At 40.7% G+C, this 27,532-nt stretch overlaps 1 protein-coding gene and 1 long non-coding RNA gene across 3 annotated transcripts in view; both read left to right on the top strand.

Moving 5' to 3' along the window:
- Positions 1–3,942, top strand: part of LOC128685193 (fatty-acid amide hydrolase 2-A) — a gene marked incomplete in the record, with an annotated part of 125,261 nt that extends 121,319 nt beyond the window's left edge. For both annotated transcript variants that reach the window (XM_070082905.1, XM_070082904.1), the window contains 1 exon segment: positions 1,246–3,942. In XM_070082905.1, the coding sequence (XP_069939006.1) occupies positions 1,246–1,251 (6 nt within the window).
- A 698-nt stretch (positions 3,943–4,640) lies between these two features.
- Positions 4,641–26,773, top strand: LOC138852405 (uncharacterized). Its single transcript, XR_011391729.1, has 2 exons — positions 4,641–8,319; positions 26,074–26,773. It is a non-coding gene; the product is annotated as an uncharacterized lncRNA (long non-coding RNA).
- The last annotated feature ends 759 nt before the right edge of the window (positions 26,774–27,532 follow it).

Below are 27,532 nucleotides of genomic sequence, written 5' to 3'. Positions count from 1 at the left end.
GTTGTACCACCGTCAGCTGCTGCTGCTGCTGCTGTAGTACCGTCTGATGCTGCTGTAGCATCGTCTGCTGCTGCTGTAGCATCGTCTGATGCTGCTGTAGCACTGTCAGCTGCTGCTGCTGTTGTACCACTGTCAGCTGCTGCTGCTGCTGCTGTAGTACCGTCTGCTGCTGCTTTAGCATTGTCTGCTGCTGCTTTAGCATTGTCTGCTGCTGCTGTAGCATCGTCTGCTGCTGCTGTAGCACTGTCAGCTGCTGCTGCTGCTGCTGTAGCACTGTTGTTGGTGTGGCTTATTGAGAATACCAAGAAACAATTAACCCCAGAGGATTTGCCACCCAGGATAACCCAAAAAAGTCAGTGTCATTGAAGACTGTCTAACTTATTTCCATTGGGGTCCTTAATCTTGTCTCCCAGGATGCAACCCACAACAGGCGACTAACACCCAGGTGAACAGGGAAAAATGCCTGGAACTAGTGCTCATATTGGTGAATTTAAAGCCAGCAAAGGTTGGTTTGAGAGATTTAAGAATTGTAGTGGCATACACAGTGTGATAAGGCCTGTTCTGGAAGAAAATGCCAAACAGGACCTACAGTACTCAGGAGGAAAAGGCACTCCCAGGACACAGTGTCTCATCAGTCATTGCTGCATCTTCAATAAAGGTAAGTGTCATTTATTCTTCATTTAGTAGAGTAGTACATGCACAATATATATTGTGCATGTACTACTCTACTATTGTGCATGTATCCTTCTCTTTGTGTGTAGGAAAATGTATATTTCATGTGGTAAATTTTTTTTTTTTTCATACTTTTGGGTGTCTTGCACGGATTAATTTGATTTCCTTTATTTCTTATGGGGAAAATTCATTCGCATACCGATCATTTCGCATAACAGTGAGCCCTCTTGCACGGATTAAAGTCGCTATGCGGGGGTCCACTGTAAACAAGAACAAGAACTAGAAAGAAAATAGAAGAAAACCCAGAGGGGTGTGTGTGTATACATATGCTTGTACATGTATGTGTAGTGTGACCTAAGTGCAAGTAGAAGTAGCAAGATGTACCTGAAATCTTGCATGTTTATGAGACAGACAAAAGACACCAGCAATCCTACCATCATGTAAAACAATTACAGGCTTTCGTTGTACACTCACTTGGCAGGACGGTAGTACCTCCCTGGGCAGTTGCTGTTTACCAACCTACTACCTAGGATTATTATTATTATTATAATGAGTTGTCTTGACTACTTTCAGGTCTGAAGCACTCCAACACCCAGCATATGAGACTTGATGCTTCGAGATGGTTAGATCATATTAATTAAAAAAGATAAATACTTATGAATCTGAGGTGAATGAGAGAAGGTGTAGTGGCAACGGAAAAAGACTTGGAGGAAGAGTTACTTTATTTGATGGCATGCAAGATAATATCTATGGAATGATTTGAAGAAATCAGCTTGCCAAAATTGAGTTTTGGAGTGTATAGATGTTTAGGCTCAGTGGGTCAGTTTTTTTCAGAGATGTCTGTGCTCTTCAAGAAAACCGGCAAGTGAGTTTGTTAAAAAATAAAATCATCTAAAACCTTTTATACCTGGAACCTCTCCTCAGAGGAAATGTCCCTGGTAAAACATATCTTCAGGCAGCCTCATAAACTTCTTACTTGTTTCAGTATTACAGCTATTCATGTGATAAAAATATACACCTACCATCTGACTTACAACCTGCTCGACTTACAACCACTCGACTTACCACCGTGTTTTTTATGCCAAATTTCTGGGAAATAAACAACTATTTGTGTTGTACACAGTGTTTATCCTAAACCTTACAGTATAAAATACAGTACTAACAGCATAAAAAGTAAAGTAAAACATGAAATACCAAAATAAAACAAAATAAAGTCATTACAAAAATGTTTTGTTGATATTCAGTAGTAAAGTTCGACTTACGACCGGTTTCTCGGAACCGAACTCGGTCGTAAGTCGGATGGTAGGTGTACATCTTTCAGAGAATTTACTTCAAGCAACTGAGCCACATTAAGCACTTATGCTACCATTACTTCCTCTATGATGCAAGGAAGAAGGGTTGGAGACAAATGATACGAAAACATTGAATGTATTAGTCATTCGCCTTGTGTGGAGGACAAGACAGGTACATTTTATAACTCGCAGGTTGCTACACGCTGTATATGGTGCTCCTCAACTTACGATGGGCTCATGTTCCGAAGAATTCATCGTAAGTTGAAAATATCCTAAGTCATATATGAATATATGATAAATAAATAAGTAAATAAATAACTACTGTCACTGAATAAGTAAATTGCATTTATGGACTTAGAAAAGTCATATGATAGGGTAAATAGGGAAGCATTGTGGCAGATGTTGCAAGTATATGGAATAGGCAGTAAGTTACTAAATGCTGTAAAGAGTTTTTATGAGGATAGTGAGGCTCAGGTTAGGGTGTGTAGGAAAGAGGGAAATTACTTTTCAGTAAAAGTAGGTCTTAGACAGGGATGTGTATTGTCACAGTGGTGGTTTGAAATATTTATAGATGGGGTTGTAAAAGAAGTAAATGCTAGGGTGTTGGAGAGAGGAGTGGGATTAAATTATGAGGAATCAGTACAAAATGGGAGTTAACACAGTTACTTTTTACTGATGATACTGTGATTTTGGGAGATTCTAAAGAGAAGTTGCAAAGGTTAGTGGATGAGTTTGGAAGAGGTGTATAAAGGAAGAAAGTTGAAAGTGAACATAGATAAGAGTAAGGTGAGGGGGAGGGAGGGTATCAAACAAGTCAGGTAAAGAAAAATTGGATATCACATTGGAGGGGAAGAGTATGGAAGAAGCAGACTTGTCAGCTGATAGGTTTATGAAGGACAAGAAGGGTGGGTAGTGCATTCAGGTATCTGTGGAGACAACGTTATCCATGGAGGCAAAGAAGGGAATGAATGAGAGCATAGTGGTACCAACACTCTTATATGGGTGTGAAGCATAGGTTATAAATGCTGCAGCAAGGAGGAGGCTGGAGGCAGTGGAGATATCATGGCTAAGGGCAGTGTGTAAATATGCAGAAAATTCATAGTGTCGAAATTAGGAGGAGGTGTGGAGTTACTAAAAGTATTATTCAGAGGGCTGAAGAGGGGTTGTTGAGGTGGTTTTGTCATTTAGAGAGGATAGAACAAAATAGGATGACTTGGTGGATGTATATTTAAATCTATAGTGGTGGGGAGGAGGGGTAGGGGTCATCTTAGAAAAGGATGAAGGGAGGAGGTGAAAGAGGTTTTGTGTGCAGGGGGCTTAGACATACAGCAGGCATATGTGAGTGTTTGAGATAGGAATGAATGGAGATGTGGCAGTAGCTAATTAGAGTTGACCCGATGTTGGTGAAAGGGTCATGATCCAAGGAATAGAAACTATCTACCCCTTTGTCAGATCAAACCTGATGATATTCTATTCCCTAGACACTGTTTGACCCCCTACAGTTTTAGTGCTTCCCCATGAATATAATAACTCAGAATGTTGGTGAATGCCAGCTGGGTGAGGCACTGTACATATGCTGCTACAAAATTTGCACACTTCAGCATTCATTTAGCCTGTTACACCTCAACAATCAGATCTTGCCTGTTGATATTTTGTTCTTTCATTCCCTTCAAGGGTGAAGGAATGCCTTGAAGCTTGTGAAGGAATCTTCATGCAAGAAATTGTAGCTACCTCTACCTACCTGAGATCAAACCAGGTTACCTACCATTCTCCTAATAGTAGTAGTATTATATTTAGTTGAAAAGCTAAACCTATATGGGTCATAGAGTGCCTGGGTAATAGGAAGCAATCAGGTTTGATCCAAGAAAGTGGAGGAAAAGTCAAAGGTCTTTCACAATCACCAAGGAACCTCAATTGAGTAAAGTTTATTTTCTTAATACATTGTGTTACATTATACACAGGTTTTACCATACGTGGAAAAGCCCATAATTACGTAATATATTTATGGCAGATTTAAGATTAAATGTACCTTAAAATAGTTTATATTATCATAACGTGGAGTTAAAAGATAAAGAATCACACACAAAGTGGGAGTTGTCACAGCTGCTCTTTGCTGATGACACTGTGCTCTTGGGAGATTCTGAAGAGAAGTTGCAGAGATTGGTGGATGAATTTGGTAGGGTGTGCAAAAGAAGAAAATTAAAGGTGAATACAGGAAAGAGTAAGGTTATGAGGATAACAAAAAGATTAGGTGATGAAAGATTGAATATCAGATTGGAGGGAGAGAGTATGGAGGAGGTGAATGTATTCAGATATTTGGGAGTGGACGTGTCAGCGGATGGGTCTATGAAAGATGAGGTGAATCATAGAATTGATGAGGGGAAAAGAGTGAGTGGTGCACTTAGGAGTCTGTGGAGACAAAGAACTTTGTCCTTGGAGGCAAAGAGGGGAATGTATGAGAGTATAGTTTTACCAACGCTCTTATATGGGTGTGAGGCATGGGTGATGAATGTTGCAGCGAGGAGAAGGCTGGAGGCAGTGGAGATGTCATGTCTGAGGGCAATGTGTGGTGTGAATATAATGCAGAGAATTCGTAGTTTGGAAGTTAGGAGGAGGTGCGGGATTACCAAAACTGTTGTCCAGAGGGCTGAGGAAGGGTTGTTGAGGTGGTTCGGACATGTAGAGAGAATGGAGCGAAACAGAATGACTTCAAGAGTGTATCAGTCTGTAGTGGAAGGAAGGCGGGGTAGGGGTCGGCCTAGGAAAGGTTGGAGAGAGGGGGTAAAGGAGGTTTTGTGTGCGAGGGGCTTGGACTTCCAGCAGGCATGCGTGAGCGTGTTTGATAGGAGTGAATGGAGACAAATGGTTTTTAATACTTGACGTGCTGTTGGAGTGTGAGCAAAGTAACATTTATGAAGGGGTTCAGGGAAACCGGCAGGCCGGACTTGAGTCCTGATGGGAAGTACAGTGCCTGCATTCTGAAGGAGGGGTGTTAATGTTGCAGTTTAAAAACTGTAGTGTAAAGCACCCTTCTGGCAAGACAGTGATGGAGTGAATGATGGTGAAAGTTTTTCTTTTTCGGGCCACCCTGCCTTGGTGGGAATCGGCCAGTGTGATAATAATAAAAAAATATCATAACCAAGTTAAAGGCTAAAGCTAAAAGAGTTGTAAGTGCTACAATTTAATTAAGCTACATGGAAATAAAAAATTCACGTACAAAGATCATTCTAAGCGATAGCTCTTGATTGTTAAAACCTGTATGTCAGAATGAAGGAATTGTGACAAAATGGTAGAATTTATGGGTGTAGAAGAACAGTAGTGAGGGGTGCATTATCTGGAGAGTTTATCTGGAGAGAGTTCCGGGGGTCAACGCCCCCGCGGCCCGGTCTGTGACCAGGCCTCCTTAGGTCATTGTCCCAGGATGCGACCCACACCAGTCGACTAACACCCAGGTACCCATTTTACTGATGGGGAACATAGACAACAGGTGAAAGAAACATGTCCAATGTTTCTACTCTGGCTGGGAATCGAACCCATGTCCTCATAAATATAACACTAATACCATTTCAGGAGGAAAACTGCAAAACTCTTCTCTTTTTGGAAGTAGAAAATGTCAGGGTGCAACCCATCTTATTGTCAGCCCAGTACTCTTATTGTAAGTCATGGATACAGTACATTCATTAAAGGATCCGTACATATAGTTGAGAGTCTGGCTGTATGATGTGAGATTGGAGCAGATATGTTAGGATTCAATAAAAGAGCATAGCCCCTTTTATGTGTGGCTTTTTTTTTTTTAAATGACAGCCAAAAAATGAGTGAGATACTTAAGTCCCAATATGACTCGGTGTTCAATGAGCTGCTGCCCAGACTAAGGGTCAACGATCCAAATGAATTCTTCATGAACGAGACCCAAAATTTGGTCATCTCAAAAATCTCGGATATTATCCTAACACCACAAGACTCTGAAGAAGCAATAAATGACATGCCCATGCACTCTGCCCCAGGCCCAGACTCATGGAACTCCATGTTCATCACCAACTGCAAGAAGCCCCTATTGCGTGCCTTCAGCATTCTATGGAGAGGGAGCATGGACACGGGTCATCCCATACTCACCAAAAACAACAGACATAGCCCCACTCTACAAAGGTGGCAGTAAAGCAGTTGCAAAGAACTACAGACTGATAGCACTAACATCCCATATCATGAAAATCTTTGAAAGGGTTCTAAGAAGCAAGATTGCCAACCACCTAGATACCCATCAGTTACACAACTGATGGGTATCTAGGGTTTAGAGCAGGCCGCTTCTGCCTGTTCCAGCTACTGGACCACTATGACAATGTCCTGGATGCTGTAGAGGATAAACAAAATACAGATGTAGTATACACAAACTTTGCAAAAGCTTAACTCACGAAATCGTAATGACATGATTGCAAACAAACCATACCACGGACGGGTTTGAGGGGACTTGAGCTAGAGTTCATCTGTAAAAACTTGCATTTGTGGTAACAGTGGTGCCTATACTAACCTTCCTATGGTGTAGAAATATGCCTAGTTGGATGAATCTTATTGTGGCTAGCTGGCCCAGTGGCTAACCTGATGGTCTGGAGTTTCGCGACTCTCTGATCGCGGGTTCTATCCCCGTCCGTGGTATGGTTTGCAGAAGCTTTCTACAAGTGTAACCATGGTGTAATAGTGCACAAAATGTGTGATAAAAGAATAACAGGAAAAATTGGTAGATGGATCTATAACTTCCTGACAAACAGAACACAAAGAGTAATAGTAAACAGAGTAAAGTCTGAAGCAGCTATGGTGAAAAGCTCTGTTCCACAAGGCACAGTACTCGCTCTCATTCTATTCCTCATCCTCATATCTGAATAGAGTTGTAAGCCATAGCTCCATGTCTTCCTTTGTGGATGACAGTCGGATTGCCATGACAGTGACCTCCATCGAAGACACAGCAAGACTCCAAGCGGATATCGACCAAATCTTCAAATGGGCCACTCAAAACAATGTGAAGTTCATTGAAGAGAAATTTCAATTACAGTGGAACCCCAGTTTTTGTATGCCCCAGCTTGCATGTAAAACTAGAGTTATTCTCTATAAAATGTACTTTTTTGATAATGTTTCCCATAAGAAATTATGTAAATTCAATTAATCCATTCCAGACACCCAAAAATATTAACAAAAAATACATTTTATGGAGAATAACCATGGTTTTACATGCAAGCTGGGGCATGCGAAAACCGAGGTTCCACTGTACTCAGATACGGAAAATTTGAGGAAATTAAAACTATCAGGGTATACGAAAAATTCTAACCATACAGTAGAGCAAAAAAGTAATGTGAAGGACCTGGGAGTGATAATGTTAAGAGGATCTCATCTTCAAAGACCACAACAGTGTATCTATTGCATCTGCTAGGAAAATGATAGGATGGATAATGAGAACCTTCAAAACTAGGGATGCCAAGCCCATGATGATTCTCTCCAAATCACTTGTTCTCACTAGGCTGGAATACTGCTGTACACTAACTGCCCCCTTCAAGACAGGTGAAATTGCTGACCTGGAGATTGTACAAAGAACTTTCACAGCACACATAAGTACAATAAGGCACCTAAATTACTGGGAATGGTTGAAGGCCCTTGATTTGTATTCCCTGGAATGCAGGCATGGGAGATACACGATAATATACACTTGGAAAATCCTAGAGGGATTAGTACCAAACTTGCACACGAAAATCACTCACTATGAAAGCAAAAGACTCGGCAGGAGATGCAACATTCCCCCAATGAAAAGCAGGGGTACTACGAGTACACTGAGAGACAACACAATAAATGTCCAGGGCCCAAGACTGTTCAACTGCCTCCCAGTATACATAAGGGGGATTACCAATAGACCCCTGGCTGTCTTCAAGTAGGCATTGGACAGGCACCTAAAGTCAGTACCTGACCAGCCAGGCTGTGGTTCATACATCAATTTGTGTGCAGCCAGCAGTAACAGCCTGGTTGATCAGACCCTGATCTACCACAAGGCCTGGTCTCAGACTGAGCTGCAGGGATGTTGACCCTGAAACCCTCTCCAGGTATGTCAAATCTTTCCCAGCTATTTCTGTAATTTAATATTAAATATTAAGCTAGTATACACTAGGCAAGTCAGTTCTGATAATCTTTGCAGGAACTTCTTGGTGAAGATGGGGTGCTCCTGTTTCCAAGTCATCCTACAACGGCTCCATATCACACCCAGCCAATCTTCAGGGCTTTCAACTTTGCTTACACTGCCATCATTAATGTGTTGCTGTTTCCATCAACACAGTGTCCTCTAGGCTTGAGCTCAAATGGTTTACCACTTGGCATCCAGGTTTGTCTTGGAAGATTCTTTGTGTCAGTATTTTTTTTTTTTTAATTTAATTTTAAATCAAAATTTTACACAGTATTTAACCCCATAACTGTCCAAACGATTGTATTTTTACTGCTAGTGATCCAAACGTAGATCAGCGTTTTATTTTTCCTGCGCCCCGAATATTTTGAAAAATAAAAAAATCATTTTTTTTATTGAAAAAAAGAGCACATTTTTCTAAGTGTTATAGGATAAAAAAAAAATTTAGGGTCAGTATTTATGGAGATATGAGGCCCAGAAGTTGGCACTGGATGCTCATGTGACAGCAACATAGAGTCCTGCCGCTTGCAGAAGTGTTGCCGATATACCTTTTTTTCTATTTTTCATATTATTTTATGTAATTTTTATGTTCTGATAATTACAATTTATAGTAGTTCTTGTCATTTCATAACCAATCTTCGTTCTGACACTAGTATTAGGTACTGAAATTGTACTCAAATTGTCACAAAGACATTGACAGGTGAACATTTACACCTGCCTTAGCCATTTATACTATTGTCTTGGAATATAAACAAAGTATTTATAGGTCCCAGCAATGTTTTGGATATGTTGAAGTATATAATAATAATGAGGAAGAGGAGGAGGAGGAGGAGGAGAAGGAGGAGGAGGAGAAGGAGGAGGAGGAGGAGGAGAAGGAGAAGGAGGAGGAGAAGGAGAAGGAGAAGGAGGAGAAGGAGAAGGAGAAGGAGGAGGAGGAGAAGGAGGAGGAGAAGGAGAAGGAGAAGGAGGAGGAGAAGAAGGTGACATGATAAGGGGAGATAACATCTGATAAGAGCTGACGTTTGATGAGCATAAACGAGGGTGGGGGAGGGTGCAGCTGATAAGAAAAGATTAGATGACCATCCACCTCCCTTTGTTTTTGCTGGCACACAAACATTTCTGTCTGTCTATTTGTCTGTCTGTCAAGCTCTCTGTCTCAGAGGAAGCCACAAGACTGCATCATCACCTTTACTCACATCTTCAAGCAGAGTATAGCACTTTGTCTGGATTTTTGGGTTATCCTAGGTAATTTATGCTACATATACTTGTATTTATGTGTATTTGTGAAACAGAGATAGACAAAGACATTGAAAGAGATAGACAGAGACAAAGAGATAGACAGATAGACAGAGACAGATAGACAGAGACAGAGATAGACAGACCCTAAACTTGGGGTTAACATCACTTTCCTCTTAAAAGAGAAGTGTTAATATGACATTACATCAGTGAATCCTTGGTGTTTGATGCACTGTTTGCTCTAACTGGCGCTCAATTTAACTGGTGCTCCCACAAGGTACTAAGTGGTCCCAGATTTTTTTAATACTGCGCACACCAAGTGTTAAGACCAATTCTATGCTGACCAAGCATCTCAGGCCAATCATGCCAAATTTGGAGGCAGGAAAAATAAAATGTATATATACGTTTGGGGTGCTATGCGAGTGAACGTATATATACGTTTGGACCGTTTAAGGGTTAAAAAAAATCTTGGTTGTATATAAGCCACCAGATGCAACCTCCCAATAGTTCAAGGAACAGCTACTGAAAATTGATTACTGTCTGGAAAGCCTTCCAGCTCTATCCCCAAACATCTTACTGCTTGGTGATTTCAACCCAAGGCATACAAAATGGAATTTTGTATGCCTTGGGTTAGGCGAAATTATCGTTAGGCGAATTAAGTTTCCCCATAAGAAATAATGGAAATCAAATTAATCCGTTCCTGACACCCCGAAGTATGAACAAAAAAAAATTTTTACCACATGAAATATTAATTTTAATACACACAAACTGAAGAAGACGTGCACAGTTACATGACACTTACCTTTATTGAAGATCTGATGATGATTGATGGGATGGGAGGAGGGGAGACTGTGGATGGTGTTAATGTTCAGAAGGGGAATCCCCTTCCATTAGGACTTGAGGTGGCAAGTCCTTTTCCGGGGTTACTTCCCTTCTTCTTTCAATGCCACTAGGACCAGCTTGAGAGTCACTGGACCTCTGTTGCACAACATATCTGTCCATAGAGGCCTGTACCTCCCGTTCCTTTATGACATTCCTAAAGTGTTTCACAACATTGTCAGTGTAATAGTCACCAGCACGGCTTGCAATAGCTGTGTGAGGGTGATTTTCATCAAAAAAGGTTTGCACTTTAAGCCACATTGCACACATTTCCTTAATCTTTGAAGTAGGCAACTTCTTCAATTTCTCTATCCCCTCCTCCAAAGCAGTTTCCTCAGGTGTGGCCTCTTGCTGTTGAAGATGATCTAGCAGCTCATCAGTGGTTAGTTCGTCATTGTCCTCCTCCACCAACTCTTCCACATCCTCCCCACTAACCTCCAACCCCAAGGACTTCCCCAATGCCACAATGGATTCCTCAACTGGCATAGGATTCCCAGGGTTAGCCTCAAACCCTTCAAAATCCCTTTTGTCTACACATTCTGGCCACAGTTTCTTCCAAGCAGAGTTCAAGGTCCTCTTAGTCACTTCCTCCCAAGCCTTGCCTATAATGTTTACACAATTGAGGATGCTAAAGTAATCTCTCCAAAACTCTCTTAGAGTCAATTGAATTTCTGAGGTCACTACAAAGCACCTTTCAAACATAGCTTTTGTGTACAGTTTCTTGAAGTTGGAAATGACCTGCTGGTCCATGGGCTGCAGGAGAGGAGTGGTATTAGGAGGCAAAAACTTGACCTTAATGAAGCTCATTTCCGCAGAAAGTCATTCTGCCACGTCTGAAGGATGACCAGAAGCACTGTCTAATACCAGGAGGCACTTAAGGTCTAATTTCTTTTCAATTAGGTAATTTTTCACAGTGGGGGCAAATGCATGGTGTAACCAATCATAGAAAAAGTCCCTAGTGTCCCATGCCTTACTGTTTGCCCTCCACAGCACACACAAATTAGCCTTGAGGACATTGTTTTTCCTGAACACTCTGGGAGTTTCAGTGATACACCAATAAAGGCTTCACTTTGCAGTCACCAGTAGCATTGGCACACATCAACAGAGTAAGCCTGTCTTTCATAGGCTTATGTCCTGGGAGTGCCTTTTCTTCCTGAGTAATGTAGGTCCTGCTTGGCATTTTCTTCCAAAACAGGCCTGTTTCGTCACAATTAAACACTTGTTCAGGTTTCAGTCCTTCACTGTCTATGTACTCCTTGAATTCCTGCACATATTTTTCAGCCGCTTTGTGGTCCGAACTGGCAGCCTCACCAAGCCTTATCACACTATGTATGCCACTACAATTCTTAAATCTCTCAAACCAACCTTTGCTGGCCTTAAATTCACTCACATCACCACTAGTTGCAGGCATTTTTCTAATTAAATCGTCATGCAACTTCCTAGCCTTTTCACATATGATTGCTTTAGAGATGCTATCTCCTGCTATCTGTTTTTCGTTTATGCGATCTCTGTTTCGAAAACAAAGTTGCACCTTTGGCAAGAACAGCTTCTTTGATTGCCATTTTCTTGGCCACAATAGTAGCAATGGTTGATTGGGGTTTTGTGTACAACCTGGTCAGCCCGGAGACATGCACTCCACTTTCGTACTTAGCAATGATCTCTTTCTTCATATCCATAGTAATTCTCACCCTTTTTGCTGTAGGGTTGGCACTAGAAGCTTTCTTGGGGCCCATGGTGACTTATTTTGCAGGTGCAATCACTAAAATGGCTGTGATAATATGAAATGTTCTGATTGTATGCTTGGAAGCGACCGCAGTAGCTGGCTTGTAAACACTGGCACCCACGGAACAAGTGAGGCGGGCTCAGGCCGCACGTGGATGCGTCTCGAACGAATCACGTTGAGCGAGTTTTTTAGCGCTAGCTAAGGCAAAATTTTTGCGTTAAAATGTATCGCTAGGTGGATTTAACATTATGCGATGCGTTCGTTAGGTGAGGGTCCACTGTATATCCTTGAGATAACCAGTGTACAACACAGTGACAAAATACCAGTGATAAAATAAAAGGAAATAAAATAAAAAACAATAGTGAAGTGTGGCAATGGTGGGGCAATCTACTTGTCCTGGTGTTGACATGTGACAAGTGATACACCAAGGTTCCAGTTACCACATACAGTGGACCCCTGGTTTGCGAAGCCATCGGTATCCAATAAATCCGGTATCCGAAGCATTATATCGCAAAAAAATTGCCTCGGTTCCCGTTACAAAACCCGGTATGCGATACGATTCGTGCGAGACGTGTCCAGTGTTTACAAGCCAGCCAGTGTGCGCGCATCTAAGGATACATTCGGTACATTCTGTATTATCCATATTATCACTGTTTTTGGTTCTTGTTTCTGCAAAATAAGTCACCATGGGCCCCAAGAAAGCTTCTAGTGCCAACCCATCGAGATCAAGGGTGCTAATGACTATTGAAATTAAGGAAATGTGTGCGAAGTGGCTTGAAGTGCAAACCTTTTTTGATGAAAATCACCCTGACACAGCTACTGCAAGCCGTGTTGGCAACCTGTACACTGACAATGTTGTGAACCACTTTAGGAAAGTCATAAAGGAACGGGAGGTACAGGCCTCTGTGGACAGATATGTTGTGCGACAGAAGCCCAGTGACTCTCAAGCTGGTCCTAGTGGCATTAAAAGAAGAAGGGAAGTAACCCTGGAAAAGGACTTGCTACCTCAAATCCTAATGGAGGGGGATTCCCCTTCTAAACATTAAAAACTTCGACACTCTCCCCTCCTCCCATCCCATCAATCATCACCAGATCTTCATTAAAGGTAAATGTCAATTATTCTATTGTGATTATTCTATTGTTATTATTGTTATTGTAATTATTATATTGCATTAAACTTAATATATCATGTGGTAAAAGTTTTTTTTTCATACTTTTGGGTGTCTTGCATAGATTAATTTGATTTCCATTATTTCTTATGGGGAATATTGATTCGCTTCCCGATAATTTTGGTTTATGATGAGCTCTCAGGAACGGATTAATATCGTGAACTGGGGGTCCACTGTATAATGAATAGACTAGGATACCGAGACATAGTTAGGTGTTACCACACAGTGGGTCGTGTTTTGTACCGAAGGTCTGTTTCTCATCTCATAAGGAATGTAGTGAATATAGTGCATAATATACGGAATTTATTCATGGGTCGACCATCACCTGCGGAAAAAAATAAATTGTCAGAGGTGACAGTGAAGTGCAAACTATCATACAAGTGTTATAACGAGGAAAAAAGGATACAAATAGGCAGTGATATAGTAAACTGAACCTATGGGTAAGAGTTAATCCTTTTAATCCCGAGTGTAGTGTAAAACTGTGGTATACAGTGGACCCCCGACATTCGATATTAATCCGTTCCTGAGAGCTCATCGAATGTCGAAAATATCAAAAGTCGAATTAATTTTCCCCATAAGAAATAATGGAAATCAAATTAATCTGTGCAAGACACCCAAAAGTATGAAAAAAAAAAATTACCACATGAAATATTAAGTTTAATGCAATAGAATAATTACAATAACAACAATAACAATAGAATAATTGACACTTACCTTTAATGAAGATCTGGTGATGATTGATGGGATGGGAGGAGGGGAGAGTGTGGATGGTGTTAGTGTTTAGAAGGGGAATCCCCTTCCATTAGGACTTGAACTGGCAGCCTCACCATGCCTTACCACACTGTGTATGCCACTACGATTCTTAAATCTTTCAAACCAACCTTTGCTGGCCTTAAATTCACTCGCATCACCACTAGTTGCAGGCAATTTCTTTACCAAATCATCATGCACTTCGACACGCACTCAACTTTCGTACTTGGCAATTATCTCTTTCTTCATTTCAATAGTCATTAGCACTTTTTTTCTCTAAGGGTTGGCACTAGAAGGTTTCTTGGGGCCCATGGTTACTTATTTTGCAGAAACAAGCACCAAAAACAGTGATAATATGGATAATATGGAATGTACCGAATGTATCCTTAGATGAGTGCACACTGGCTGGCTTGTAAACACTGGCACACACGGGGCAGTTCAGGCCACACGTGGACACGTCTCGTACGAATCGTATCGAATGTCGGGTTTTCCATCGGATGTAAGGCAAAATTTTTGCGTTAAAATGCATCGAATGTTGGATTTATTGAATCTCGATGCCATCGAATGTCGGGGGTCCACTGTAACTATATGGGAACAAGTGCGCAAGTGCCACCCACACCCCACCTCCAAGCCCCCCACCTTGTGCCCTCAACCCATTCCCCGGATCCTACACCACCCACCCAACAATCCCACCCCCTGGCCCCCCTCCTTGCACCCTCACCTTCTTTCCACAGACCCCTATCTCCCAGCTTACCACCCCACTGCACAACCCCCTCCTCCTATTGTCCCTACCCTCTACCCAAGGATACCCACCACCCAGCCCACCCCACCTACCAGCCACCCCATACTGAAAAGTGAAAACCTAGAAAGCGTAAGGAAGTTTCTAAGGAGCTTGCCAGAGTTATACAAAGAGTGGAAAACAGGGGAAAAGGAACAAGAAAAGGAGGAAAATGCAAATAGAGGTGAAAACCAAGGAGTGAAAGTAAGAGTAAGAGTAGAAAACGTCATATAGAGCAAGTCGGAAAAGAAGGAAACAGGGATACATAACATAGCGGAAAGGGGAAGGGAGGATGAGAAAACTAAAACAGGAACAAACAAAAACGAACAAAGGGAAGAAATTAGCCTAGAAGAAAGTGAACAAGAGAACTCGGATCAGGTGGCAGAACTTAGGAACGACACAGAATCAATAAATATAGGTAGTCAGAACATTTGCAGTTACTATGCTAAAGGTATGTGTCTATATGGCAGAGATTGTTGGAATAAATACACCAGAAAATGTGCGAACATGTTGAGGAAGGTAAAGTGTCGTTTCAACAAAAAGCGCAGGTACTTCCATCAATGCAGTCCAGGGAATGTTATGACCTGAGCTGCCCAGACCATCATGTAAAAGGAAAGTGGTGCTACAGAGTTAGCAGAGAAAGGGAAATTGAACAGCATTCTTTTTAACCCTTTGAGGGTCGACAGGCCCTCTCCGAAACTCGTTCTCAGGGTCAGCCAAATTTAAAAAAAAAAAAAATTATTTTTTCTTATGAAAAATAGAGTTTTTTTTCTAAACATTATAGGATAAACAAAAAAAATTTACCATCAATACTTACGGAGATATGGATGCATGAAGTTTGCAGAAAATGAGCCGCGTATGGCAACAGCGGCGACTGCCGCTCACCCGGTAAACTTTAGTTTACTTGTATTTGAAGGTTTGTTGTTTTTTTCACTATTTTATTTTTTCACATAACTTATGTGGCCTATGAGACCAAAGTAAGGTGCAATGTACATATATACACTCGTTGTATACAACACAATAAGCACACAAACATAATTATCAATATATTGTTTACAAAACTTGTTTACAAAAACAAACAATACAAAACATTGTTTATTATTATTGTTCTATAATATATATACCAATATACAGTCACTGAACATATTCCTATTAGTTCTGCAGCTTGTGGAACTCTGAAACATGGTGTCATACACAATGGTGTTTTATCTTTCTCCCTCATTCTATCTCTTTCAATCTGTCTCTCTCTTTCTATCTGTCTGTCTATCTCTGTCTCACAGGTACACATAAATACAAGTATACATAGTATAAATTACCTAGGATAACCCAAGAAATCCAGACAAAGTGCTATACTCTGCTTGAAGATGTGAGTAAAAGTGATGACACAGTCTTGTGGCTCTCTGAGACAGAGAGCTAGACGGATAGACAGATAGACAGGGAGCTTGACAGACAGACAAATAGACAGACAGAAATGTTAGTGTACCAGTACCAGTGTACTAGTGTTCCACCCTCCTCCTCCTCTTCTTCCTCTTCCTCCTCTTCCCCCTACTCTTCCTCCTCTTCCCCCTACTCTTCCTCATACTCTTCCTCTTCCTCTTCCTCCTACTCTTCCTCTTCCTCCTACTCTTCCTCTTCCTCCTCCTCCTCTTCCTCCTCCTCCTCTTCTTCCTCTTCCTCCTACTCTTCCTCTTCCTCTTACTCTTCCTCCTCCTCCTCCTCTTCTTCCTCTTCCCCCTAATCTTCCTCCTACTATTCCTCTTCCTCTTATTCCTCTTCCTCCTACTCTTCCTCTTCCTCCTCCTCCTCTTCTTCCTCCTACTCTTCCTCCTTCTCCTTCTTCTCCTCCTCCTCCATAGTGTAAATTACCAGGAGTCGGCAGCTGTCAAAATGACATATTGTCTCATTAGTCACTCCCCCCTCCCGCCTGTCAAAACAATGGGGTCGGATGCTGCTTCCCTTCCTCCATTCTATCTAATTATCTTTCTCCCTCATTCTATCTGTCTTTTTATCTCTGTCTCACAGGTACACATAAATACAAGTATACATAGTATAAATTACCTAGGATAACCCAAGAAACCCAGACAAAGTGCTATACTCTGCTTGAAGATGTGAGTAAAAGTGATGACACAGTCTTGTGGCTCTCTGAGACAGAGAGCTAGACGGATAGACAGGGAGCTTGACAGACAGGCAAATAGACAGACAGAAATGTTAGTATACCAGCAAAAACAAAGGGAGGGCGATGTTTATCTCATCTTTTGGCATCAGCTCTACCCTCATTTACCCTCATCAAACGTCAGCACTTATCAGATGTTATCTCCCCTTATCTTGTTACTGTCAGGGGTGAACATTTATTATTACATATTATTATTATTATTACCTATTATTATTATTATGTATTATTATTATGTATTATTATTATTATGTATTATTATTATTATTATGTATTATTGTTATTATGTATTCTTCTTCTTCCTCCTCCTCCTCTTCTTCTTCCTCCTCCTCCTCCTCCTCCTCTTCTTCCTCCTCCTCCTCCTCTTCTTCTTCTTCCTCCTCCTCCTCCTCCTCTGCCTCCTCCTCCTCTTGCTTCCTCCTCCTCTTGCCTCCTCCTGCTCTTGCCTCCTCCTCCTCTGCCTCCTCCTCCTCTGCCTCCTCCTCCTCCTCCATTCTTGGAACAAGTTTGAAGAGCTTGTAGTTCATAATCACTATCACTATCATCACCAATGCTCACATCTGAGTCTGGGATTTTGGAAAATAGGAGTTTCCTCTTTGATTCTGGTACAACTGAACGTGAACAAGATGGCCCAGCACCAGAGGTGGAAGGCTGTGGGTTGTCTGGGTTTTCCTCACTATTACCCATATTATGGTCATTAGTTTCGGTCAAAACCTCACCAGAACCTTGAAACTCATCTTCACTGTCACTTCCATCTGTCACTGGGGAACAAAAGTGTCCCAATTCGCCGAGGAGTGAGGAACTTCTTACCACAGGGCATGGTGGAAATTGTGTACTATGATGGCATTCCCACAATGCACCACTGGGTCCCAGATTTTTTTCCTACTGCGCACACCCACCACACAGACCCATTCTCTCACATCTAGGCTTATCAGCCTTTTCCTGTGAGATTTGAGGCCGCTAGAATTTATGCGTACTAGTACGACAAAAACCCCTACGCGTAAGACGTACTAGTACGACCAAAACCCTCAAAGGGTTAAAGATAAAAAGAGAAAAGATCAAAACAAAGGAAGAGACAAACAAGGGAATGTACAGAGAGGACAGGTGGGCAGTAAAATGGGGCGTACCAAACCTGGCATCAGCCCGTCAAGGCCGAATAAGCAAACAAACGTGAAGCCAGTACTGGAGAAACCAGGGGCGTGTACACCAGGGGACATACCAGGTAGTACACCATCAGTGGTACTAATGAAACACAAAGCAAGACGAAACATCCCACTTGGTAATTCCTGCTTCATATTTGCAAATATAAAGGGTTTGAAATCAAATAAAAATGACAAAGTTAGTTATGTCAGTGGGCTCCTAATAGAAGCGAATGCCATGTTTGGAGCATTTACAGAAACACATACAAGGGATGTTTTGGACGTAGAGATAAAGATAGAAAACTACAACATGTATAGATGTGATAGAATCAATAGGTCACAGGGAGGAGTAGGAATCTATGTAAAGGATACTTTCTGTTGCACAGAAGTGCTGAATTCTGCGAATGATGTAGTAAAAATTTTAGGCATTAAAGTTGAAAACAAAAATTTGGTAATTATCCTAGTATACAAACCACCATCGGCAACTGCTGAGGAATTCACAGATCAGTTAAGTAAGATAGATAGCTATCTGGTTAGGCTAGAAAATCCTACACCAAATATTTTACTCCTTGGAGATTTTAATCTCCCTCACGTAAAATGGAAGATGGTGCAACGTAATGTTATACCAGAAATATCCCCGGGAAGCACCCTGGCTCAGCAGGTACATACAGCAGGGCCCCACTTTACGGCATTCCACTAATACGGTCATTTCAAATTATGACCAAAACTCGCTATATGGCTCCCCCCACCTGACTTTCTAATACGATCACCGCGCCCCACCTTGTTTGTTTACATTCTTCGTGAGCTCAGTAAGCACTAAGTCTCTCCATTTTGTCTGGAAACTCCAAAATTTCAAATGTTTTTAAAAGTTATTTCATATTTTATATATACTCTGATAATTATACTTATGTATACCTGTACTTAAATAAACTTACATACTGTGCTGGCGTGCAGGTAAACATTAAAATCAGTAAGAGTGTCTTTTGTCTCCAGACGTCATATTAGTAATGATGATAATAATCATCGAGTCTCATTTAAATGTCGTATATTACGTTAATATACACATTTTCATTAATCCATCTATGATATTTTTTCAAAATTATATAATAAACACGATGCATAACATATAAATAAGATAAATACACCCCACAGTAGAATAAATAAACAAATGTGAGATGTGGCAGCAGACGACTTGCACAAGTGACGCCATATTAGAAATAATAATAATAATCACCGAGTCTCATTAATGTCGTATATTACGTTAATATACACATTTTCATTAATCCATCCATGATATTTTTTTCAAAATTATATAATAAACACGATACATAACATAAAAAGATGATAAATACACCCCACAATAGAATAAATAAACATAAATATGAGATGTGGTAGCCAGATAACTTGTATAAGTGACGCCAAGAATAACATTTTCTCTAATCTAACATAAGAGAAAATGTGTTACTGGGAGTAACTGTAGAAAATTATTCCTTTCGTATGTAAGTAAGTTTATTCAGGTATACATAAATACAGTTACATAGATTATCATACATAACAACATATGTGTAGAGAACCTAGGATAACCCAAAAAAGTCAGAGTGACTTATTTCCATTACCTTCACTCAGAGCATCATTTCTTCTCAAAATGATGTTACATGAGAATGGGAGTGTTCTTCTTTATTTATTCTACCGTATCAATGTAGAGACAACCTGTACACAATGTAACTTGTACACAAACCAGACGTGTACACTTCGTTTACAAAACTTACCTTCGCCTGGTTTGTTTACATAACTCTGCGCCTGTCCTCTTCTCATGCACTCATTCTCTCTCTCTCTCTCATTTATTCATTTTATCTCATTTACTTACTCCTGACCCTACATTAAGACTACAAATATTTTAAGGTAAGTAATGAGTGAACTGTATATACATTTTATTGCTCTGGGATGCTTAAATATCATAGAATAGTATGTGTGGGTGGGTTGGCCTGGTATGGTAGCCTGGCTGACTACCATACATACCACACTTGATTTTTTACAATAAATACTACTCATCTCACCCTATATTTTAAGGTAAGTAATGAGTGAACTGTATATACATTTTATCACTCTGGGATGCCTAAATATCATAGAATAGTATGTGTGGGTGGGGTGGCCTGGTATGGTAGCCTGGCTGACTACCATACATACCACACTTGATTTACAATAAATACTACTTGTCTCACCCTAGATTAAAACTATAAATATTTTAAGGTAAGTAATGAGTGCACTATGTGTGTATTGTACTTTTTTATTGTTTTTTGATGCCTGGTTCTATTGCTAACTTAATATATGTTAGTGTAAACTTGTTATCTAGTGTTTTTATGCATTTATAAGTGGAAAAAAAGGGTGTTCCACTTTACGGCGGTTTCCGCTTTACGGCGGTAGCCTGGAACCTAACCTGCCGTATAAGTGGGGCCCTGCTGTACCAGGGAAATAATGAGGTTTTGTGAAAAGTACTCTTTAAACCAACAGGTAATTGATCCCACTAGAAATGAAAATACCCTGGATCTGATATTCACAAACAACGAGGAACTGATCAGAGACATAACAGTTTCCAAAACTATTTACTCTGATCATAACATCATAGAGGTTCAAACTAGTATTAACTCAGTGGTAGGAAACTGCATTGCTAAAGTTAGAGACGGGATGTTCAGTAAGTTTAATTTTAACAACCATAGAATTAACTGGGAAGAAATAAACCAAGAGCTATCAGACATACCCTGGGAATCAGACATGAGCACCCTAAATCCCCACCAGTGCCTAGAGAAGCTGAATACAGAAGCATACAAAGTATGTATGAAACATGTACCATTGAGGAAACCCAGAGGAAGTTCAGATATAGAGAGAGAACGTAGGAGATGGTACAGAAGAAGAAAACGGGTTACTGAACTGCTTAAAAACACAAATATGCTAAAACAGAGGAAAGATAGACTTAGCAGAGAGATCACTGAATTAGAGCAAAAACTTAGGATGTCATACCTCACAGAAGAAGTACAAAGGAAACAAAAGGCCATACAGGATATTGCAAGAAACCCAAAATATTTCTATTCCTACGCAAAATCCAACCTAAGAACTAAGAATTGGACTACGAGAGTACAAAGAGACTGTATACTGAATTGGACCACTACTGAGAGGAGACTCGTATACTGACGACGAACAGGAAATGAGTGAAATCCTAAAAGAACAGTGTGAGTCGGTGTTCAGCATCCCACTAAATGACAGTAAGGTAGAAAATGCAGGAATATTTTTCACTCCAGAAGAAGGCCGCGTAGACCAACTAACTGACATTAGTACAAATCCCATAGATTTCGAAAAAAAAATGGAAAATGTGCCCACTCACTCAGCACCTGGACCAGATTCATGGAATGCTCTGTTTATAAAGAAATGCAAAGTACCACTAGCACGAGCCCTCAGTATTCTTTGGAGAAAGAGCTTAGATCTAGGTGAAATACTGGAGGCCTTATAAAGTGTAGACATAGCTCCTTTGCATAAGGGAGGCAGTAGAGCACTAGCTAAAAATTACAGACCAGTAGCCCTAACCTCTCACATCATAAAAATCTTCGAAAGAGTGATGAGACGGCAGTTTACAAATTTCATGGAGCAGCACAACCAACGTAACCCAAACCAGCATGGTTTTAGAGCAGGACAATCATGTCTGTCACAGCTGCTGAACCATTATGACAGAATTACGGAGGCACTGGAAGATGACCAAAACACAGATGTGATTTACACAGATTTTGCAAAGGCGTTTGACAAATGCGATCATGGAGTGATAGCGCACTAAATGAAGGCGATGGGCATTACGGGGAAGGTAGGCAGATGGAGTTTTGGTTTCCTAACACACAGAACACAAAAAGTAGTAGTGAACAGGGCAAGATCCAGCATCAGCAAGGTCAAAAGCTCAGTGCCCCAAGGCACTGTCCTGGCACCTCTGCTGTTCCTCATCCACATAGCAGACATAGACAAAAACACCCAGCACACTTTTGTATCATCATTTGCAGATGACACTAAAATAAGCATGAAAGTCAGTACGGTAGAGGACACTGAAAAAGTACACGAAGACATAAATAGGGTTTTCCAGTGGGCAGTGGAAAACAACATGACGTTCAATGGTGATAAGTTCCAGCTGCTTAGGTATGGAAAGAATGAAGAACTCAAAAGGAGCACTATATACAAAACTCAAGAGGGTCACCAAATAGAATGTATGGAACACGTAAAAGACCTAGGAATAATTTTGTCAGCGGACCTTTCTTTTAAAGACCATAACAAGACAAAGATCACGACAGCCAGGAAAATGACTGGGTGGGTATTGAGAACTTTCAAAACAAGGGAAATAATGCCGATGGTCACACTTCAAATCGCTAGTGCTCCCTCACTTGGAATATTGCTCAGTGCTGACGGCCCCGTTCAGGGCAGGAGAAATGTCGGAGCTGGAACAAATACAGAGATCGTTTACGGCTCACATTGAGCCAGTTAAGCACCTAAACTACTGGGAATGCCTGCAAGTCTTGAACATGTACTCATTGGAGCGGAGGAGAGAGAGGTACATAATAATATGTACCTGGAAGGTACTCGAGGGCTTGGTCCCAAATCTGCACACTGCCATAACATACTGGAGTGAGAGATACAGGAGGAAGTGCAAAATAAACCCAGTGAGGAGCAGGGGTGCAGTGGGGACAATAAGACAATAAGGGAACACTGTATCAACATCCAGGGTCCCAGACTTTTCAACATCTTACCAGAAGATATCAGAAACACTGCTGGAACAAGTGTTGAAGCCTTCTAGAGGAAACTAGACAAGTATCTCAACCAGGCTGTGATGGATATGTGGGGCAGCAGGCCTCCAGCAGCAACCGCCTGGTTGACCAGGCAAGCACCAGACGAGCCTGGCCCATGGCCGGGCTCAGAGAGTAGATATACTCTCGAAATTCTTCAAAGGTATATAAAGGTTCACCTCATCGTTGCACCAATTGCTCCTTTTCCCTCCCGCATCCACCCTCCTGTATCCATTAGCTTCTGTTGCACACCCTAACACTACTTTCTTACTCTACCCTATACTTCTTCAGCCTCATTTCCTATACTCTCACTAGCCTATTTTTCTCCCAACAGTTAAGATAAGATAAGATTTCGTTCAGATTTTTAACCTCGGAGGGTTAGCCACCCAGGATAACCCAAGAAAGTCAGTGCGTCATTGAGGACTATCTAACTTATTTCCATTGGGGTCCTTAATCTTGTCCCCCAGGATGCGACCCACACCAGTCGACTAACACCCAGGTACCTATTTGCTGCTAGGTGAACAGGACAACAGGTGTAAGGAAACGTGTCGAAATGTTTCCACCCGCCGGGAATCGAACCTGGGCCCTCCGTGTGTGAAGCGGGAGCTTTAGCCACCAGGCCACCGAGCCTGGTGGCTTTTTATCTTACCCTAACTACTTGCTTTAGGAAAATAAATGTTACTATTACCAGTGTAAATTTAACCAAATAACAGTACTCTTTTTCAGTAATACAGGATGTTCTTTGGTTGACTGCTTTAGTAGCACTAAACACCCCGAGTGTCTTATGATGGTTGCTTTCTTTGTGTGTCTTTAAATATTTATAGAGGTCATAAAATGCCTGAGAAATGGGAGGTAATCTGGTTTGATCTGAGAGATGAATAAAATCATAGAACAGGTGGGGCTTGAACCCATAGCAGGTGAGACCTAAAAGTCACAGGTTAGTGTACTAACCACTGGACCAACTTCAGACAAATGAATATTAACCCTTTCATTGTTGGTTCCATGATATTACAGCTTTGAAGCCAGTTTCGGTTCCGTAATACTACGCCAAAATTCTAGCAGCTTCCAATCTTGTGGGAGAAAGCTGGTAGGCCTCCCTATGTGAGAATGGGTCTGAGTGGTCAGTGTGCACAGTATAAAAAAAATCCTGCAGCACACAGTGCATAATGAGAAAAAAAAAACTGCAACCATGTTTTTGGCTTTAAACAGTGACTTTGCGGTGTACAGTGGACCCCTGCCTAACGAACGCATCACATAACGTTAATTCCACCATACAAAGCATTTGAACGCAAAGATTTTGCCTCGCCTCACAATAAAAAACTTGCCCAACGTGATTCCTCCCAAACCTGTCCGTCCAGCCTGAGAGCCTCAGCTGCCCTGCCGTCATTGTTTACAAGCCAGGGTGGCCGGTTGCATGCATACATTCGATACATTTTGTATTATATTCCATTGTTTATAGTGCTTGTAACTGCTAAATAAGCCACCATGTACCCAAAGAAAGCTTCTAGTGCCAACCCTGTGGTAAAAAGGGTGAGAAATACGTACTATCATACCACGGTCAGCTGCTGCTGCGCCACCGTCAGCTGTTGCTGCACCACAGTCAGCTGTTGCTGCACCACCGTCAGCTGTTGCTGCACCACCGTCAGCTGTTGCTGCACCACTGTCAGCTGTTGCTGCACCACCATCAGCTGTTGCTGCACCATCGTCAGCTGTTGCTGCACCACAGTCAGCTGCTGCTGCACCACCGTCAGCTGTTACTGCACCACAGTCAGCTGCTGCTGAACCACGGTCAGCTGCTGCTGCACCAAAGTGAGCTGTTGCTGAACCACAGTCAGCTGCTGCTGCACCACGGTCAGCTGCTGCTGCACCATGGTCAGCTTCTGCTACACCACAGTCAGCTGCTGCTGCTGCACCACTGTCAGCTGTTGCTGCACCACAGTCAGCTGCTGCTGGACCATGGTCAGCTGCTGCTGCACCACGGTCAATCTGTGAAAGACAGGCTAACTCTCATGTTTTGTTGTAATGCTAGTGGGGATTGCAAAGTGAAGCCTTTACTCATGTATCACTCTGAAAATCTCAGTGTGTTCAAGAAAAATAGTGTCTCATCACTTGTCAATACTCTTCAATAAAGGTAAGTGTCATCTTAACATTTATTTATGTAGTTATTGTGCATGTCTCATTGTTTTCTTTGTAGGGAAATGTATATTTTATGAAAAAAAAATTTTTTTTAATACTTTTGGCTGTCTGGAACGGATTAATTGGATTTCCATTATTTCTTATGGGGAAAATTAATTCGGCTAACGATAATTTTGGCTAACGGATTAATATCGTTAGGCGAGGGTCCACTGCATTTTCGCGTGGTTGTATTCTCATTTTCTTGGTATTTTTATAGAATGGGAGATATATTACAAAAATAGAGATGATTTTGAATGGTTTACAGACTAAAAGTAGCTTGAAAGTGAGCTCAAAGTAGTGGAAATGTTAAATTTCTGACGATGTTCATGAATAAACAACCTCATGCGTCCAATACACATCAACTGGTGGGTCTAATGTGCATTCACGAATGCGCCGATACTATTCATACACTTATTTCAATTATGCAGTAGTCTGAATAATTGTAAATCTTCTATTTTTTTGTGTGAATAAAAATTCAAAATGAGAAGCAAGTGTAATATAAGAGGCGCCCTAGAGATGTGACTGATGAACAGAGAAAATGTTATTTTAGTGCCAGGAATGTCTGCATTGTTTATTCTGGCCCCTGTTTTGAAATTGGCCTTTCTTGAATTTTGTGGGAAATTGGCCAAATTAGTAATTTCTGGTCACTTTTTTTGGGTAGTTGAAATAGGTGAATGGGTGGTGTCTTGTACTGAGTTGATAGAATAAAAGGAGTTCTAACAAAATAGCTGTGAGTTTGGTCGAGTGGAGCAAAGGATTTGGCCCAAAATAGGCAAAATCGCTGATGCACAAATATCACAGAGATCGCTAACTTCACAAGAGCATAATTCTGTAAGTTTTCCATCAAATTTCATACTTTTGGTTTCATTACCTTTGGAAAAAGATTGACTATCATTTCATAGGATTTTATTTTTTAATTTTTAGACACTATGAGCAAGTTTGTGAGCAGGGGTCTCGACACTCAAAGGGTTTACATTACAAAATTAATATTTTTTATTACAAAAATATTAGGCTGACTTCTGGTAAAGTTGCCAAATTTTGGTGCAAATAATAAAACTTTATACCTTGTTTATTTTCATATCTGTATAACTTTTTATCAAATAATACAGATCTTTGTTTCAGGTTGTTGCTAATCATTACCATGATCATCTCAGCCTGGCTGTGGCTGGGGAACTGGAGAAAGCCTTTGGTGGTTGGGTCTGCCCTTCGGAAGTGCCATAACCAGTCGAGAGACATTTGGAAGATACATGAGAATGGAGTTTCTCCCTATTTGCACCATTGTGCCTCATTGCATAATCTGTAATCAGTTGGGGATGTGTTAGGGTGTTAGGACAAACATTTTGCATATGGTTATTATGCGACTTTGCATGTCAAAAAAAAAAAATGGTAGCTAGAAGAACCATGAAAAGAAACCTGTTGGTATTCAGATTTATTTTATATTCATTACAATAATTAACATTTCATTCCTTAAAAGTTCCTAGGTGGACATATTTTCAGCTAGTTTTAAGTTATTTAAATTTGGCTTTATATTTTTAATGTATAATTTATTTTGTTTATATTACATAACTGAATAGTTGTTGATGCAGATATTTTTTTTTTTTTTTAATATTATGATACCCTGTTTACCTGATAATGTCTCCTACACTGCATATGAGACTTGAATAGCTGGCAGTGTTCTACCAAAGAAGTAACATATTTTATCAGAAGACTACAGCCAATTGAAAGTCTTCCAATCAATTCAGGAAAGTTGATATGGATATAAACTAGAATTTTTTGTACTTGATAGTTGCACTCTGGTATGAATAAAAGTTTGTAAATTAAATTTTGATTTAAATACACTTTCACAGTGGGCTATAATTTTTTTTTCAACAAGTTGGCCATCTCCCACTGTTACAAATAACGCGATTTCTAATAAGCATAGAGATCTCCAGTGAATACTAGAAAGGTCTGCCCTTCTAGCATCCAGCCTGTTACTGGGTTTTTGTAACAAGTAGTCAGTATCCTGGTCCAATTATCCATTAGAATTTAGTAAGATTCCATAGTGCTTCAGGATTACAACTGGTAGGCTACTAACTAAAGAAATTAAAATTTAATAAGTTTATTAAGTTGTCTAGGTGTATATTATCAAAGTAAATTATAGTAATAAATTGAATATAATATAGGATACAAGTTCCTACACTTCTCTCGTGTATAGTAGTATTGTGCTGAAGGCACATATCTCATCTTTATGGCTTTTAAGTACCGACTGGTACATTGTTAGCATTTAATAACATAATACAAATATATACAAGTAAGTTTGTGTGTATGTATGTAAGTGCTCTAAGTAGTTCACTATGTCTAAAGACTTGACTAGACTTAACCAATGACTGACAAAGTCCTCACATAAACTAACTTCTTGACCAACCTGGCAATCAGAACAGCTTGCTTGAACAATAAAGCAACTGATAAGCCGAACAGCTATATAACAAGCAACAGGGACACAATCAGAAACAAGAAGATAATATAACGACACTAAGTAGGGACCATCTGCAGATCCTCCACAAAAGCCGCAAAACTCCCATACTACTGAATCTAAGTTCAG

The sequence above is a fragment of the Cherax quadricarinatus genome, chromosome 8, assembly GCF_038502225.1.
Source record: "Cherax quadricarinatus isolate ZL_2023a chromosome 8, ASM3850222v1, whole genome shotgun sequence".
In the NCBI taxonomy this organism is placed as follows: Eukaryota; Metazoa; Arthropoda; class Malacostraca; order Decapoda; family Parastacidae; genus Cherax; species Cherax quadricarinatus.
Note: the sequence above shows the minus strand (reverse complement) of the source record. Positions and strands in the feature narration are given on the sequence as shown.